Source organism: Argiope bruennichi, chromosome X2, assembly GCF_947563725.1.
Source record: "Argiope bruennichi chromosome X2, qqArgBrue1.1, whole genome shotgun sequence".
In the NCBI taxonomy this organism is placed as follows: domain Eukaryota; kingdom Metazoa; phylum Arthropoda; class Arachnida; order Araneae; family Araneidae; genus Argiope; species Argiope bruennichi.
The window spans coordinates 87,722,587-87,742,391 of NC_079163.1; the positions used below are offsets into that span (position 1 = coordinate 87,722,587).

The window sequence follows — 19,805 nt, forward strand, 5'->3', positions numbered from 1 at the left end:
TTTCCTTATGAGCTGAAATATTTTCACTGCAGATCTGTAAAAGCGGAAGGGGAGGGGGGGGGGATTTTCATGGATTCTTAATGGAAAGGATTCTTCATCGGTCTCAGGAAATGCCTCGGCGGCTCTTCTAGTATTAAATAAATTTACTTGTCCTAAAAACATATTATACATACATTTTATTTAACATTTAGAAGTGTCGAATGTAATAAACAGATTTGTTTCCAAGATGAATTTCATTTTCGTTTTTCAAAGATAAAATTCCTATTTTTAATAGTCGCATTATTTTTTGTAATTAATAAATGCGTATTATTTGAATGATTATTTTGATATTAGTTATAATGCATAAATAAAAACAGGCATTTTCACAAAATTATTAAAATAAAAAATTAGTCTAATATATATTGAAAACTTAAATAAATTGACTAGCTTATTAAAAAGGGAACCTAATGGTGCATTGTCTAGGGTCGCAAAGTACCCAAAACTATCATTGCTCATAGGGGAAATTATAGATTGCATGTTAAGGTTGATAATTTTTCATTAATTCGGAACCGACGTTGATTAAAAACGGAATCTAGAATGATTGAATGTCAGATAACTGAAACTGTACTTTATACAGAAACGAGGAAACCAAAACAAACGATAATGAAACAATGAACCAAAACAAAAGATATTTTTCAAATCTCCTAAGATCAGGTTACTGAATCTCTACCGTTAAAGATTATTTTAAAATAATATTAATAAATCCAAGTCCACAGGTGACAGTAACTATCAGAATGAAAATTAATAGAGGCTTTTAGTTAAAAGCTTTCAAATATATTGAATCCCAAAGGTGTCTTCTTTTTCATTAGCAGAGGATCAATTTAAGGTTTCAAGAATTTGAAGTTCTTAGAATCCCAGATGTCTTCTTAGGGTAAACTAGAAGTAATAAATCGTTATTCCCTCATACCTGTAAATAATTAGGTGATTATCTTTCAAATGATCTTCCCTTGAAACAAGTTGAAATTCTGTTTAAAATGCTTAAGAGAATTAAGAATAACTCATATGTGTTTGGTATTAGTTAGACAGGTGTTGAGAAATACGTGTTGAGTCTCATTTATTATTTGTGAATCTTTGGGATTCCTCAGAAAATGTTTGCTGTCACATAAATATGTCTGCATGTTAATACAGAGTAAGTGTTATGGATACGCCAAGCACAAAAGGGCTATTGCTGTGTTGTGTGGTTTGAATGAATGATTGAAACTGTAAGTGACACAGCACTGAATCAAATTAAAATTTTAAAAGAGAAATATTGGACAACGTATGGATGATTCATTTTTCCAAATTTTTTTTCACCATCTCAAAAGATTGTTATTCGAAAGATAAACACTGAGATTTAATTATTATAATAAGAATCACTTGTTAAGAAATTTCTTGAGCAAATCACTCAACAGAATTTTTGCTTTGCTTACAATTGCAAAATCATCTAGAAGAAGAAGCTCCTATAATGTGCACCTCCTATTTTTGAAAATCGTTAATAAGAAATGACATTTCCATTCAAACTTTATCTTAAACAAATTTTATAGTGAAAATGAAGATACTAACCTCATTTTATAGAGAGAAAATCGGTTTTGAATTTTTTTGTTAAAATACATGTTTTTAATCTATGCAGTTCTATTAAACAAAAGCAAAAGAATTTTCTCTTTGACGAAGGAAATGCTGGTATCTGTTTACAAACATTTATTTTTCAGAAATTGATTGAAAATTTAAATTAAATTCCATTTTTCGGAAATTCGTTGGCTCTTTAAATGTTCAGGTTGATAGTGGATCAGAATGTTCGTAAAATTGCTTGTCTAATGCTGAATGTTTGATTTATATTACGAATAAGAAGATAAGGCATTTTAATGGTAGACCGAAATAGATGGTATATACTGGTATTTTATATCGTGATTAAAAATACATATGCTTTTTAAAATTGCACTCTCTATTTTTTCTTTTCTTTTTATTCCCTTTAGTTCGAGTTCTCATTTTTTTGCATTTCGTATTCAGGCAATGTTTATTTAATCATGCTCCAAATAGTGTACTGAATTTTAAACAGCCCCAAAATTCTTATTATTCAAATCCCTTGCAAAGAATTTAAACATGTCTTGCTCAGACATGTACCATTGAATGAAGAGTAGTAATAACATCTGTAGAATTATTTTTGATTTCAAAGCAGATAAGTCGAACGTCATCAGAACAAAATATATTATTTTTTAAAAGTTGAAAAAGACCATGTTATTTTGAATCACCTACACAATATTTAAAGTTAAATGAATTTTTCTCAAACATTCTTTTCTATATTAAGAGAAATAATAAAACGAATGGAACTATTTTGAAGTGAAAAACATCCCAAATGAAATCTATCAGAATGTACATATACAACAGGAGCAAAATTTGTTAATAAATCCTATATAATTAAAGAACAGATTAAAAAAATTTTTTCGAACTCGTGATTTTGACGAATCTGCAAGTTTCAGACCTCCTTGAAATCGAATAACACATTTTGGAATTATGTTTGCCTGTCTGAGAATCAAAAGTGTTTGAAGCTAGATAGTTGAAATTCGGTATATTTTGTTTACACCAAATTTGCAGATTTCTTTCTAATTTTGAAGGAAATCCATTCTGAGGAAGTCTGTCTCTCCGGCTGTCCGAATATAGGCTAACAGGATGCTACAAAACGGAGAGAGCTAGATGGATGAAATTTGGTACACAGATTTAACATTTAAAATATAAATATGTATCGATTTCGGAATCAAATCCCTCTAAGGGTAGACCGTCTGTAAGCCTGTAATTTCACGAGCATGCAAACATAATAACTCAAAACACAATGACTTAATTATATGAAATTTATAATGTGATTTTGTGATTAAAATTATAGTTTTGTCTCAAATTTTGGTTTTAATCGCTCTGGAAGAAAAGGGAAAAATACACACTGGATTTTCTAGCATATTTGTATTAGTTGCATCCCAGCGATTAATCGCCGAAGATCGCGATCTAATAGATTCTTTCAAAATAACTGTTCGCCAATGGCATACAGTTATTAATTGTTGCGGATTGTTCATAGATGGCGCTCCCGCCTGCTGTTTACTTCCCGTTTGTCCACAGCCACCCAGAGAACAGGGACTTGAGTGGCAGGCACGGACCCCAGCGGTAATGGAAAGTGCCATGAGCGTTAAACTTTGTTATTGTTAGTAAAAAATATCTCAAGACATTTTTGGAAGTCCTTCCTTAAGCATCTCCACTGACCACATTTGCAATATTAATACTCAAGTTTATTTATTAGAGAGTATGCAAGAACGTTTCGGGGATACCAATCAATCTGGCTCAAATTTAAAGCTCATTTATAGTGACGTGTTACAAAAAAAAAAAAAAAAAAAATTAACGTTTTACCTTAAAAACAGAAAAAGATAAGAATATATTTTCAAGTAAAGATATATCAATATTTTTCAAAAGTATCTAGATATTTCAAGCTCACAATTCTCAATTTCAAAAATTCCGATTCTGATATGGATTTTCAAAATTGGGAATTTCCCTTTAAAAAAGAAATTAAAAATTGCATTTATTAATTAATTTTCAGAATTATTCAGAATTATTTATTAATCAATTCAGAATTATTTTATTATTTCAAACCTATAACACAACATGAAGCTTATATCATCTTTATTTAGAATACGTTCTTATAACCAGCTTTCAAGTTAACTTCTATACTATTTTATATGAAATTCAAGGGGTGTGTCAATAGTTTCTCTATAGAAAGAATGTATTCAAAATATCTGATCTATGGTGGGATAATTTGCTACCGCACGAGGTTAAAATAATCTAAATCTATAATCTTAAGTTGGACTTAAGATTTTACAAATATACAATAAATTCAAACTCGAATTGACATTCCTTGCTTATTTTCTTTCTTCTTGAATATATCTTTTAGCTTTATAATTCAAAACCTTTGGCTATAATATATATCCTGAAGATAACGTGATCTTGCAGACAATTCTTAGTTTAATTAGAAAAAATAAAATGCAAATTCAAATTTAATTAAATACAAATGAGTAACTACATCTTACGTTTATAGAAGAAAAGCAAAATTTCCCACAAATCTACTTGCTTCATTACTGTTAAAAGTAACAAACATATTAAAAACAATATTTTTGAACATTGCTAAAATGGTTTTTAATCATAAAAAATCTGTATACTACTTTTCGAAAAGGAAATTAAAAAACTTTTATTAAAGTCTATAGATAAGAATCATAATATACTTACAAGCAATAATTGTTATTGAGGCTTTGTTTCTAATAAAATTTTCAGAGTTGTTTACAATGCGTCTAAACCGTCTTCGTGATTTCTAAATTAGGAAAATATTTTGACAAACAAATGGAGTTCGAAATTCTTTCCAGATTAAAAATCAAGTAAAATCCTGCAAAAGACACACGCATGTAATTTAAGATGATTCCTCCACAGGGTTCATTTCAAGTATGAAAGCAAAAAAGAAAGTCGAAACAATATTTTGTTCCATGACAGAAGTTTTACAAGATTATGAATACAATAGAGTTTTGTGATCTAAGTTAAATTTAGAACAAGACATACGATAAAGTGTCTTGAGTATAGATGAAACTCTTCGAGAAACTACAAAAGATTTACTTCGACTTTACATATAGGCTCTTCAGAAATTTTAAAGAATAAGGAGTCAATATTGAATAAACATTTCTTTTTAATTTTTGTTCAAGATACTATGAGATTTGTGTTTATTAGGTTATAAAATAATGCTGCATTTCTTTTCTTTTGCAAACTATGGTTTTTCATTTACTGAATATAAATTATGAAAATTATAGTTAAGCATTCATTTGTTATTTTCTGTCATGTATTCTTTACCTTCTTTAGAGCTTTCTATAGTTTTTCTTTTCTTAGAATGTTAATTGTAAAAATTTCCTTTAAGTATTCTAAATAGCATGATTTTTATTTTAAGTATAAAATATGCATTTTTATATGTATGAGTGTTAGGTAAGTGGTAAAAAAGTTTTAATAAATTTAACTTAAAAAGTAAAAAACAGTTTAATTAGTACAAAAATATCAGATTTTTAAAATTTAATTATTTTTTACTTCTTAATTTGCAGTTCTATTATCTAAATTTCTTACCATTGGGAGCAACTGGTACTTACTAAAACCTAATTTAATTTATATATACCATAAATGATAATAAAGTTTAGAAAATATTAAAGTACTACATTGACATCAAAAATACATGTGCACAAAATTTCAATTGTCTAGCACATATCATTCTCGCAAGTAAATAAAAAATCAACTATAAATTTTCATTAAAAAAAGAATAATGTCAAGTTAAATATAAAAGTGCTTATAAGTTATATTTAAATTAATTTAAACGTATCTTTTTACAAACCTTAATTAGCTTTTAAAAATTTTCACATAACTTTAAAAAAATTATGTTTAAAATTAAATTTAAGCCCTACAAAGTTTAAAAAACAATACATGATTCATTTATGCAATTTAATCGCCATATAAGTACCAATATTATTTTATATTATCTACACATTTCTGAAAAAAAAAACCCTTATAATCTAAAAATATTTTTAAAAATAAATAATAATTTTACTAATGCGGTATATTATTTCACGAGCAAAATCATAATTTTATATGCTAGGGTATACAAGCAACATGCACGCGATTAAGTATCAGTACCATTTCTGTCTCAATATCATTAAATAATTCATCGCAAGCTTTATATTATATATATATTTACTTAAGGCAAATTTAAGAACTAGTTTAATCTTGAGTTAATTTTGTGTTAGTGGACAAAAAAAGTGATAGATCTATGTTTGAATGTCATGCTTAGTTCTGAATTAAATATAAATTTTCGAATTATTAAAAGATCCATATTTTCTGTCAATTACATACTTCATAAATTCGTTTTAAATTTCATTTGAGTTTCAGCATTGTAATAAAAATTAGCATTACTCGATGATTTTAATTTACGTCCATTATTTTTTTTATAGTCGTAATAATGCCAGCTTGTGGACAGTTCATCTGGGAAAGTTTTTCAAAGAAACAGATGAATCCACAGAACAAGTGAGGTACATAAAAGAAATCTTAATTCATCCAAAATATACTGGATTGTCATGGGATCCCGTAAGTACTATCGAAATTATAATATATATCTGATGATTTATATAAAGAAGATTTTGGCGTTATAATCCTAATTTTTATTTAAAATTTGAGAAATTCCGCCCAAACAATGGTCAGAACCAATACTTTAATTGAAGAAATAAAATTACCTCAACACCGAGAAGGATTCATATTTAAAATTATTTAGTAAAGTTCCATTATTTTAGATTTTTATTGGACCAATGCTTTTAAAATTGGGAATATTTTCTTTATAAAAAAGGATTAAGTAGAAAGTTTTAATATTTTCTCAAGTAGGACAATTTACGAAGTGTCGTCCCATAATTTACAGCTAAGTAGCGAAAGTTTTAGTATACTGATTCCCTTAATTAAACATTTTCTCGACATCTACAAGTAGAAATTTCCTGTATTGATTTTTCAAGTAGACAAGTAGAAATTTCCATATTCTTCACATGGATGTTTTGAATTTTTCGGATTCTTATAAGGCCAACTCTTCTAAAACCATGAATATTGTCTAGTTATTTATGAAAACAAAGTAAAATTTATGTTTCAATATCTGCTCGTGTAGGAGAGAAAACGAGATGGCGTTCCTTAGATCAATATCAGATGTTTCTGCAAGAAATTTCCTTACTCCATGTTGATATTTCATTATCCTTTTTTCTGGATTGTGTTTTCTAAAACATTGAAATAAATTTTGTATTCGTCGGTGAAGAATTATTTTATACAATAGGTTTGTGGTTTAGAGTTAAAAAAAAATCAGTAGAAAAAGTTCAAGATTATAAGATCGATTGAGAAATTTATTCTCTCAATGATTCTTCTTCATGATCCTTGTATTTTTATTCATAAATTTGATTTTCTTTATAATTTTGTATTCTTTTTACTATAAATCTAATGAATGTTTTCGCATGCTTTAAATGGATGTTACATTCTTTTATCCATCTTATTTTTTTTTTCATGTTTCTAAATTGAATTCGAAGACGGATTAAATTTTGTTGTCAATTTTTTTACTCAACTTCCAGATTCAATTGGAGATCCGATATCTATTCCTAGCAATGTTTAATGGTAACAAAGCAATGTTTTAATGGTTTCAGAACTTAATTATGAGTTAACTGATTAATTTTGATTTAAATTTAATTACATGATTCTATAAAATTTATGATATTTACTTAAAAACATTAAAAACTCAAATACTAAAATAATAAATATAAGTTTTTTAATACACGATTTACGAATGTTCTAAAAGGTAGAAAATAATATTTTAAAAAGAAAATCTGGTGATTTAAACTAAATCATAAAATGCAATGCGCTGAAAAAAACATACAATTAGGACAGCAATCCATAATATATATCATAAGAAAGGAAATTTCTAAAATTCAATAAAAATTAAGAATCTATTATAGATATAATTAAAATTTAATTAGCTTTCAGTAATTTAAACAGCTCCTTGCACTTTTATGATTTTATTGAGTCTTCAATATTTTCAATAAAATAACTATTTTCAAACTTTTTAGTACAATTATAAAAATATTTTATTTTTGAACTCTTTTAATTTCGTTGTTTGTTAAGTGTGAAAAGGATATGGGTAGGAAAAAAAATATTCAAATGATCGTAGAGGAAACTTTTTAGGAATTTAATAAGAGTTGTCTGGAATACTTTTAGCACCCTTTTTAAGAAAATAAAGTATAGAAAGTAAATTCACAAATACTTTTTATTATTAATATACTTCATTGGTAAATGATCTTGAAAAATTCAGGAAAAAAAATGTTGCCTACACAAGCAAGCATTTTTTGAGAGATTTAGGTCAAATACCCATTACGAAATGAGAAGCTGTGTACGAGGAACAGGAAAAGTCTAGTCATTATGCAGATTTTTCTAAGAATTCATTCAAAAACGTTCGACAAATCTTCTTAAAAGAATCTGGAATACTTGCTTGGAATGTGAGAAACTCTCAAAGGAATTCGTTAGGAAAGTAATTTAAATAATATACTTTGGGATATTAGTAAATTTTTTTATGTTTTTAAAGAATGTATAATTAACAAAAATCTATAACATACCAGTGGTTAAGAATCATTAACTCCAAATGCTGACAAATGTATGTTTTATAATATAAAGAAAATTTCAATGCATTTGAGTAAAAAAATTTATTTCTTATGTTAAACTCAATAAAAAAATTAAAGTTGTTTAAAATATAAACAGAAAATATTTTTATTTCGTTTACCCTCAAAATAATTTAGAATACATTCAGTCATAACGGGTCACAATCACATTTCCATTTTGTGTATTTGTAAGAATCAAAAATGATTTCTCTCTTCAAATTTATATAAAATTACAATCAGGTTACATTTTTTTTATTTATTAAATGACACATTTACCACGCTGCAAATGATAAAGATATTAATGATTGGAGGATGGAATTTTATTTGGATGACAAAGTTTCAAATTCATTGACAATTTTCTAAAATTCAAGGAAAGTATTGTTATGAATCTGTAATGCTGCTTCCCAGCATAGTTGGTTCCACCATCGGAAAGAATGTTTTACAGTCATCTGTATTGGACAGGAGTCCGTGTGTCGCGTCGGAGGTCCCGGAGCTTGGCGACAAATTTGGCGTCCATTTGGCAACTTGGTGACGAATTTGGCGCCAAAATAGATTATACCCGAAACATCGAGAATTTTCCCGCTCCGTCCAGTAGGAACCGAGATACGCCTCGAACGTTCCTGATTGGTTGAGAGGCTTCTAGCCCCGCCCCCTGAGACCTATAAAAGGAGGCGGCCGCGGCTGCCAGGGTCGTTGTAGTCGGAATCGACGGTAAAGAACTGGTGTTCCAGGGATAAGCGGAGCAGCGACGGAGTCAAGCTAGTGCTGAACTGAGCTGTGCGCTACTGTCTGCAGCAGAGAGTCTTGTATGCTGCACGTCTCGGCTGAAGATAATCGTCTTCTGTGCTGTATATAGTTGTCGCCCTTGTGCTGTCCTGTGTTTCTTCGTGTAAATAAACGTCGTTGTTTTATTTTCTACTGCCGCCTGCTGATTGAGCGTTCTCCACACCATATAACTTCCACTATCCAAACGAACCCCGGAAATTCCGTAACAGTATTAATAAACCCATGAAACATCAATTGAAATCATACTTCTATGTCCGAGTTGCGTCGAAAAGTTATATCAAAACATGGCATACACTCACGAAATAAAAGTTTTCATGCCTAACAAGATGTGAACACGAAATCAAATATATTTCCCAACATCAGCGTTGATTATTCCTGCGTTCATTGTTAACTACATCACGGGTAAAAATTTAAACGTCAGCAAAGTTTTAAAAATTAATGATAACTTAAAAGCAAAAGAAAGAAAATGTATTTTAATACTACTATGCAGTTTCAATGCCATTAAAAAAGTTAACGAAGTATAAATATGAGCATTTTATTACAAACTAAAGGCAGTGATACAAGAAAGGTCTATTTAAAAACTTTTAAGACCGTCAAGAGTAAAACAATTTATTGTTATAGAAACTAATATTTCATAATTTTTTTATATTAACTTTTATCCTTAATGATCTGAAACATATTAATTTCACTGACAGTGTTTGTCTTTTACTTTGTTCAGGATTGATTCAGAGGCTTGTTTTTTACTCGGTTCGGATTCATCAGCTCTAATGGATCACACAGTAATGGATCTGAAAATGAGGATAAATGCCTTCCATTTTGATCAATTTCTCTTGCCAGATTACCCTTCAAGTTCTTAAAAGGATTCGAATATTGTTAGTCTATCATTTCTATTATCCTTCTGGAATCCGAGTTCAAATCTGTGACTTGTGTAAATAAGCCCATTATTTTATTAGTAAATTTATCCTTTCCTTTCCAAAAAGGGTTGAACAGGTGGAATATAGCCATTTTCTGGAAACAAAATCATGAGACTCTACACCATTAAACTAAAAATAATTCTACATCATAAAAAATCCATCACATAGTTTAAATGACTTTTAGAAAAAGATTTTTCCTGTCCAAAAATCATGAAAATTATATTTCGAGCCATCATTTCTCTATCCAAATTGCGTTTTTTTTCATTGAAGAAAGGAACTTGCAGCCTCTAATCGTTCGAAACAATTATTTGCCTTGAAAATTCTATATGCTGCATTGTGGAGACAAAAGCGTAACTCTGCCCTTTATTTCATTTGCTTTTTTTGATATTATAGATGTGAAAAATATTTTAAAACAAAGCATGGAAAGATTTAACATATTTGGTGACAGCAATCGAAATAATTTTAGTTTCTTGATAATATAATGCTTTTTTTAAATTTATTAGAATCCAAGTTAATGGAAATATTAAAAATAATATTCTGATTTTAAGTGTGTTAAGAATCAACAAGTTTTTATATTGCTTTAAAGCTTTTATTGATATATGTTTGATGCTTATGATGAAAATATATCTGCAAATTCTGATGTAATATTTGTTATTGCTCCAGACTTTTTCCGTTATTTGCTTTTCATTTAGATAATGCTCCACATAACGAGTTGATTTTTTTTATTATTGTTCCACTTTTTCAAATTTTTGTCGTGGTCTCTATAATTTTGGGAAGAGTTTGAATTTGTTTGCGTTTTAGGGTACAAAGCCATCTTTGACTAAGCAGGACCGCATTCACTGCAATAAAATATTTACATCAATTTATAATAAAAACGAAGCACGGAATGTCAACGAAGTCTAAACGCCTAAAAATGTAAAAAAAACCCACAATCATGAAATAAAGAAACAATGAATGATGCAAGGTATGAAATAATACTAAAACGCTTGGTCAGTGTTTAGATATGATTCAAAAACTATATAAGAAAAACTAAGAAAGTTAACATGAGAACTTTTGGAAATCAACTCGCCCAAATCAAGGTGAGACATCTGAAAAAATAATAGAAGCTTTGAAACAAATCTTTGACACTATTAGAATGTGCATAACAGAAATAGATCGGTTGCAAAATAAGCAAAATGTTGAAGGTTTCACCAGCAGCACATATTGGTCGGTGAAACAGATATGGCGAATTCTCAACTTTGTTAAAATTGTATCCAATTTTCTGCTAGATAATGAGGTCCAGAGATCTATGGTAGTTTTAATTATATGAAAGTTATTATGAATCTGTGATTTCCAATCAATTTGCTATTGGGAATCTAAAATATGACATATACATTCGTGTATTCCGATATTTCTGCATTGGCAAGTATCTTAATTTCAGTACGAACGATTCAGTGCGAGTTATTATAGTACGAACAGTGAACAATGACCATGTGAACTACATACATAATACTTTTCACGTGTGCAAGTTAGTTTTCTTGTTTTCTCCTATACTCGACATCAGTCAGTATCAAATCGTTATTAAAACTGCCTTTAAAGAAGGTAAAAATGAATAAAAACTGAATGCCTAGAGAGAAATTTTATGATGATCATGATTCTTTTGAATAACAAATGGAGGTTGTGGAGATAGAGAAAATGAGTAACAAAATAAGTGAAAATGGTGAAAGTAACATCAGCCATGGCCGATTTTTTAATAAATGAGTATTTTGAACAATTATGATGAAGGTATCAGAAAGATCAACTATTATTCCTTCGTATGAGGGACTGATCTATTTGATGATGATTAGCTGAACGTGACAGGTTTCAAGAGCATCAATTTGATTAAATAAGAATTTATTTTGGTGGTTAATGCAGTTTACGATTGTCGTCAGTTGGATAAAAGTTTTACAACCAGATTCTATTGTTGCATAGATTTATTTTCCGATTGCGTAAATGTACGAGAAGAATTAGTTTAATTGGAGACCGAACGTTCTACTTGAAATGAGATATCTACTTTCTGTTACTAAAATGAACTATTAGTCCTTATTCATTTTAAAGCAAATTTCTAAATCTTAGATATTTTCATATCGGGTCTCATTATGCTCAGCCTTTTCTGTTTTTATAAAGTTCATTTCCTGACTTTACACGACAAGAGTAGGGATAGAATTATTTATAAATTATTCTGAATTGAAGGTATTCAATAGTTTATGACACCTTATATGCGATATTTCATAAAATTTATTATTAGTTAAAAACGTTAAAAAAAAGCAGTAATTTGGATATTTAGGAATGGGTGGTAAAGAAGGCAATAAACAATTTCTTATAATTTCTAATATATTTTATTCAAATCAGTTCATTGTTATCAGAAGCCAAAATATGTATGCCCAATTAGCACAGAAAATGGAACACAACATACCTAAGTAATAATGGACGTTACTCTATTTGAGACCAGTTAATTTATGATTAATTTGGAGAAAAAGAACCCTTCAGATTATGATTATGCACTCCCATTAATTATTGATATGTTTTCCATCTCATAAGAACTACAGCAAAATTCTTTCCCAATTACCCTATTTGACCTATTACTTAGTATTTGGTGTACTCAATTATAATATTTAGAATATAAAAAAATTATTAGTGAATAAAAAAAAGAAATTTGAAGCTATAAATGTTAAAATTAGTACTGTACAATAGTGGCTATAAACGAAATTGAAATGTAGAGAGTATGCAATATTAAGGAGAAAAAAAAAAGGAGTCAATTAGGCAAAAGTAATATCGTTTTTCAAATAAATAGCTTTAAAATGCCAAAAATCTTAGACATATTCTCTGAAATTGTAACACAATTTTTTTTGTTGTGCAGCGTGATATGTACTATAGGAGAGATTAAAAATAAAATTTAAAGGCTTAGTCTAAATGCTAATTTTACTCAATTTTCTGGCACTCGAAATAAGTAAGGAAAATGAAGGAAGAAAGTGAAAACATCTCACTAAAGAAGTTAAGATAAAATATTCCCAGACTGATTGAAGGATTTTCTTTTGATACTGAAAGTTTGCTAAAATAAGTTCAATTGTAATGCCAAAAAATTAATTATAATGTCGAATTAATTGCAAATTAGGGAAATTTTAGAATGAAAAAATGAAGGGAAATATACTTAATGCAAATGGAAATTCATTATTATGAGGAGATATACCTAAGCTTTTTCATTAAAAAGTCAGCTTTTCAATTCCATCAATGTTTGTAATTCTTTGAAAGCTGACTTATCATAAATTTCAATGGTTGTCACATACATAGTTCTTTATTTTTTCCGGTTTCTATTTAAAGCCATTAAAATATACGTAGTGTGCTTTTGGTACAAAAGGAAATAAATTAAACATGCTGCCTCTGCGTTTCTCTTTCCGCTAGCTTCATTTACTAGAGAGTAAGGAAGTCGAAATTTCAAGGTTTTCGCCTTCTTTTGTTATCTTTTGAAGGGAGGAGGATTTAATTCAAATCAGAGCAATCGAAACCTTCATTTGACGTTTCTCCGACGTCTTTGCGAATAAGGTTTTCTCCTTAAATCTTGGTCATTTTTTTTCAGGAATTAAACGTTGGATTTTGTCTTCTTTCTATTGTTATTTCTGGAAGATTTTAATAAAATTTTCCCGAAAGTAAACGTTTAGAAATGACAAACAACCAAAAAGGAGAGAATGGAACAATGATTTCATCTCAGTAATATATTTCAAGCTTTACTCAGGAACGAAGAATAAATGCATTTCAATTTTTATTAAAAAATAAATTGCATTAATTTCACAGTAATAAACTTGTTCCCAACAGGTTTCTGAAGCTTCATCTTTTATTACATTTTTTTCCTCTTATTAAATATTTTTCTAAATTCCTATATTCCTCTGAAAACAAGAATTAAGCAAGAAAACTACTTTTAAAACAAGAATAGAACAATATTGCGTTATGTACAAAATAAAAATTATAAAAAAACAATACACTATATAATAATTATAAAAATAAAAAGAGAAACACTCTTGCATAATATATGGCGATTCAATAAAATTTTATTAGATCTCTAGCTCGTGAGATCTTAGTTTTAATGATTTTTTTAAAAATATTCTATGAATTTAAAAGAAAAATGGATTTTGAATTTTCCATAAGACGAATCTTTCGAAAAGTTTTTTAAAAGTAACATCTATCTTCATTCCTTCTGAATCCTACACTAGAATTTAGGAGTCAGAATTCTAAATTTCCTGGACTTGTGACTTTCAGATTCATTGAATAGAACTCTTTTTATTCGCTGAATCCATGATTATTCTTATATACATCAGACCAAAAAGAAACTGGAAACTCTTTCAGCTTCAAGTAGCTTCATTTCATTAATACTTCATTCAGAAATATCATAATATATTATTTATCGCGTTTCCATTTTTTCTCTTGTTTTTCGTTGAAGACTGAATATTTCCTCTAAAATTTTCTTCCTGTGGTATGCATCAATTTTAATCTACTTGTTTCATTCTTTATAGATGGCATTTAACAATCGAATTTCTTATCGCTAGCTGATATTCTAAAGCCCTGAAAAATCTGTACCGTTCGACGAAAATGGGTTTCCCATTATTTTCAGCACTTAGCTGTCATTCAATCGTTAAATTTTTAAACTTTTTCATTTATTAGGCTACTTATTAGAGACTAATTTGGACTATGACCTGGTAGTGATTGAGAAAAATTGATTATATAACTCAAATTTATTTTATAATTTATCATAATAATTAGTATAAAGACTAAAAGTAGCAGATAAAAGTTAAAAAAAAAAGGTCATTTTTATTAGTGTTCTAAGGTGTAGAAAATAATTTCCTTAATCAAAAATCTGGAAATCAAAGTAAAAATCCTATATTCTTCAGGCGCTGAAAAGAATTCAGTAAGGAAATTAAGCTACAATGCATATAAAAAGAGGATATATATAATGACGTGAATAAATTTCCAATTATTTTAGTTATTTACATTAAAGGTCAAGCTATTACGATTTCTGTAATCTCTTCCTTTCCTCAAGAGATTCCATAAAAAGCCTTTTATACATCTGATCAAAACTTTCTTTCTTAAACTTTTAAAGAAAAACTTTAAGAAAGTTTTTTTAACTTATAAATTAGTCTTTTTTGCGTGCAAACAATATACTACACAATTGCTTTTTTTATATTATTTACATTTTTAATCATAAAAATGATGACTTAAGTCTTAGAGCAAAGATTACCGTAAGAGTAAAAGAGTTGGGGATTACCGAATTTTAAGTTTATTTCAAGCTCTGATTTTACATTCAGAGTATGCGGTTATTTTTAAAATACATTTTTAAGGTTTTAAAAAAAAATTAAAAACAAAGTTTTTTCATGAATCTCTTACTAAAAAAAATGGTTTATTCTTTGTACGAACTATGATTGTATGGAAATATATTAAACTTTTCAAAACTTTCTGCGGATTTCTTAAGTCATGCGTTAATCACTGTAAAGACGTTGAATTACTGATATCAGCCTTTGAAACTAGTTATTTTTTGATAGATGGCGCTGTCTTATTGAAGGTGTCTATTTTCTATCAACACAGGCTTAATTGTTTGGCGTCACTGTAAACATGGTAAACGAAAAGGTGAATTTGTACTTTACTACTTCTTTTGCTCCCGCAAATGCATGTTTCTTTAAGCCGAAGAACACACACACACACACACACACACACACACACACACACACACACACACACACACACACACACACACACACACACACACACACACACACACACACACACACACACACACACACACACACACACACACACACACACACAAGGTTTAGGTAGATAATGCTGTAAATGAGTGAACTGTGCACAAATGATTTGTGAAATTCACACTAAGTTAATTTCACGTTTACGACAAGAAATGCTCTGGTTGATGTCTGCGGTTGATGTGGATTAAATTCAGTCTCAGATCACGAATAATAATTCTTATGAAATGGCGGAGAGACTGGCAGTATCGAATTGGGCCATTTATGAGCATTTGATACGACTTGGCTTGGGTGATCATCTTGGACTTGATTATTCAAGGAATAAAAAGAAAATTTTAAGTGGACCGTGTTTCCATCGATTTATTGCTCAAACAGAATTTAAAAAAAAAAACGATTTATTTTTGAAACGGATGATGATAATGAGTCCTATAATAATGACGAGCAAAAAAGTCCTGACATTATTCGACGGAATCTTCATTTACCTGAAAAGCTAATATTCAATTCCAGAAAATTAATCTCAGCTGCTGCGGTGATCGGAAGGGCATAGTTTGTTATGAGCTGTTGTCAAATAACAAAACGATTAATTCTGTTAAATATATTAGGAAGCTATTGCACAGAAAATTTTGAAGCAAGCTTTTGCACAGAAATGGGCAGAGTTGGTAAAACATAAAGGGAATGTTTTTTCACCAGAATAATGTTAGACAAATCCCATAAGTCTCTAGCCAGCTGACGGAAGTTGTTGGGACTTGGCTGGGATATCTTGCTCCATCTTCCTTATTTTCCAGACTTTTTACCTTCGGATAATCACTTGCATGTATGTTTGCAAAAGTTACTGGAGGGAACAAATTTAAATTCTTGGGAGAAACTTCTCAAAACATAACGAATCATTATTATATAAAACGATGCATGTATTATTGAATAAACTTCATTGTTAGAACAAAACAGGTTCTTTTCAATTTATCCCAATAATAGACGAACACTTCCTGAACAGCATAATATTTTGTGCAATATTTTAGACATTTTGCACCAAGAAAATTAATTTGAAAAATTTCTATATCTTGGTGATATGCGATTCAGTGATGAATAAGTATAAAATAACAAAAGTGTTATTTAATACTTATATGCTTATATAGTATATTGTGTTTTGTGATTTATAATTAAGTAAAAGGGAGCTAGTATGAATTATGGACATCAATGTTTCTTAGTTATTTCATTGACAAACTCAAGAATCTATAGACCAATAGGTGATGGACCAATAGATGATGGACCAATGATAGACCAATAGATGAGGTTTTGGTGGATTCGATTAAAAATTTGGGGTGGATTTCCAATTCATGAGATATAACCAATTACTAAATTTTATTCTTTCTGCTTGGACATTTTTGATTTTTAGTGCTCCCAAGCACAAGGACGGATGGAGAGACAGATCTCCCATTGACGGAATTCAAAATTTGGAGAATATCTATAATTTTGATGTAAAGGTAGTATTTTCATTATGTAGACCACTGCAATTTCGATGTTTATGGTTATTCATGTCATGCTCACAAACAAACAGAATTTTCCAAAAGAGAGTTCTATTTTTGGAGCTAGGGAGTTCTAAAAAGTAGAGAAGTTCATCAAATTTTCATGACCAAAATTATTGATGATTACAATACTTTTTCTCTGTATCCTTAATATTCACGAAATTAAAAATTAATACTACTATGGCGAGAAATTATTATTTTTGCATCGATACGCAAACAGCCTTAGTTAACAGAATTCTCTGGAAGTTCATGCAGAGAATTCAGCTGTATAATAACATGAATATGTGGATCACATTTTTTTTTATTGGCTGCATGTTTTGGTAGTCAAACATAAATGTTTAGTAAAATCAAAGAAAAGTAGTATTTTGTGCTGAAGTAATGACATAGAACATATTCTAAACTCTTTGAAAGAGGCAGAGAATTGTTAAGGAGAACCTTCATTAATTATTACATGTTAAGGCAAGTATAATAAGGCTCCAGTATAATCAAACTTCAAAGGAGTGATCTTAATTTGAATCCACCAGAGCGAGTTCCTTGGCGATATTTACAGATGCCATTTCTGCCTGGTTTAATCTAAATTCAAGGCTTGTCTGAAGTGATGTAATCGCATAATACCCGACATTGCTATTACTCATCTTACTATGAATGATTCGGCAGACAGAACCATTTTTCTCTTTCTCTTATATTGCTTGTTTTTATTTACACTCGATTGTTTAAAATTCTTATTTTGTGATAGAAATGCATTCATTACTTCCATATTTAATCAATACTTACATTCAGATATTTTTGCTTTTTGCCTGTAATAAGAAACGGCTCGTGAATTTATATGTCTCAGTTTGATTTCAACTTATAAAAGGAAAGAAAAATTGCATTTTAATTTGATATCAGTGTACAAAATTTACTTTTTAATTTATTTCAGTGTACAAAGTTTACTTTTTAATTTATTTCAGTGCACGAAATAGCAAATTATTTTTTAATTTATTTCAGTGCACATGATAGAGAATTTTGATTGAATTTCATTTCAATAAGCAATTATAGTTTCATGTTTCTATTCAACGTTCTTTGTCAGATGGATTGTCAAAAAAAAAAAAAAAAGATATATTGAGATTCTTAGTGCTGTGCTCTAAGAGAGACATTACAGGACATGAATAATGAAAGTATACAGCATGTAGCACAAGTTGACATATTTTACTATTTCTTTTTGCGAAGTTCGGAGTTTTCTTTATAGATTATTTCAAAATATATGTTTCGAAAAGTTTCCTTTGATCGGTTGGCCTCAAGTGAATAGTTTGTGTGCGAAAAAGTGTTTACATTTTCGTAGATAATAATTAAATTTTACACCAGAACAAAAAATATACACTCATGAATTATTTTTATTCTCTGGTTTTACTTATAATAATTAATAATTTAAAGTTTAATAATTTAAACTTTTTCGTGACCATTAGAGATGAATTTTGAATTTTTATATCGATCCCTTTTTATGACCTATTAATAAAGCACTAAAATGTTGCCCTTTATTCACATTGCTAATTTTCTCAGTTCAATATTTTTGTTTTCAATAGAGTTAAAAATCTATTCGGAAAAAAAATTAATGAATTTCAGCAGGTGATCGCTGAAATAAAATATGAAAAACATTTGAGGAGACGTAAATTTCTAAGAAAAACTTGATAGAGAACTCTTTTGTTTCTCCGATGATCAAATATGTCTTTTAACTTGAAGACATCGCTCTTAATTAAAAAAACTTTTGAGATCTGATGTAATAGGAAAGAATAATATTTTAAATATATTGTTACATAATTCTTTTGCAGACTTCGCAAGAACACGTAAGTAAGACAAATATTTTCGCTTATTTTCTAGGTTCATTTCAGCGCTTTTTGTTTTATACAACGAATAACGAATTTCAATAAAATGGAAAATTGTTTTCCTTTTTATCATTAGAGAATTGTTAATAGTAAAGTGGAAAAGGGTTTTATTCTTTTTCTATTAATTTCTTTTTTTTCTTTATCCATTTAAAATATTAAAGATAAGATAAAATTGAAATCGGGAATTCATTGAGAAATAAAATTAAAAAATATGAAGAAATGAATAGATTACCTGAGGTAATAACTTTAGTATTTTAAGTAAAATGCGTTTCTACTTATGCAAATAGAATATTAACCCTTTCTAGGGCCGTGGGAAGTATGCTTCCCACCAAATTTATCAATCTTTGTATGAAATTATGTAGGTTGGCATAAGTTCTGACAAATTTTTTTAGTAAGTCAGAAACTTAGATGCTTCAGTTCTTTATCTCGGACAAAATGATGTGTCTTGATTTGTTACTTAATTATTAATTAACCAAATTAATTAATTAAAATTAAATTTATCTAATAAGCTAAATGAATCCCTTTTCTTATTCTAATTTCAAGCCTAAAAATATTTTAACATATGACTAGAAAAAAATGGTCCTTTAAAGGGTTAATGGATGGAATGTCCATTCTGAGATTCAAACAAACAAATTTATAAAATGTCATTCAGCTACATAAAGCCAAAGGAAAACAAAAACTCATATTTTTAGATACTTTAATT

At 28.8% G+C, this 19,805-nt stretch overlaps 1 protein-coding gene across 2 annotated transcripts in view; it reads left to right on the forward strand.

The window, feature by feature from the left end:
• The window catches only part of LOC129960235 (serine protease 30-like), a 78,677-nt gene that overhangs the window by 34,050 nt on the left and 24,822 nt on the right, over positions 1-19,805 (forward strand). For both annotated transcript variants that reach the window (XM_056073497.1, XM_056073498.1), the window contains exon 6: positions 6,027-6,159. In XM_056073497.1, coding sequence (XP_055929472.1) covers positions 6,027-6,159 — 133 coding nt within the window. The remainder of the gene's footprint in view (positions 1-6,026; positions 6,160-19,805) is intronic.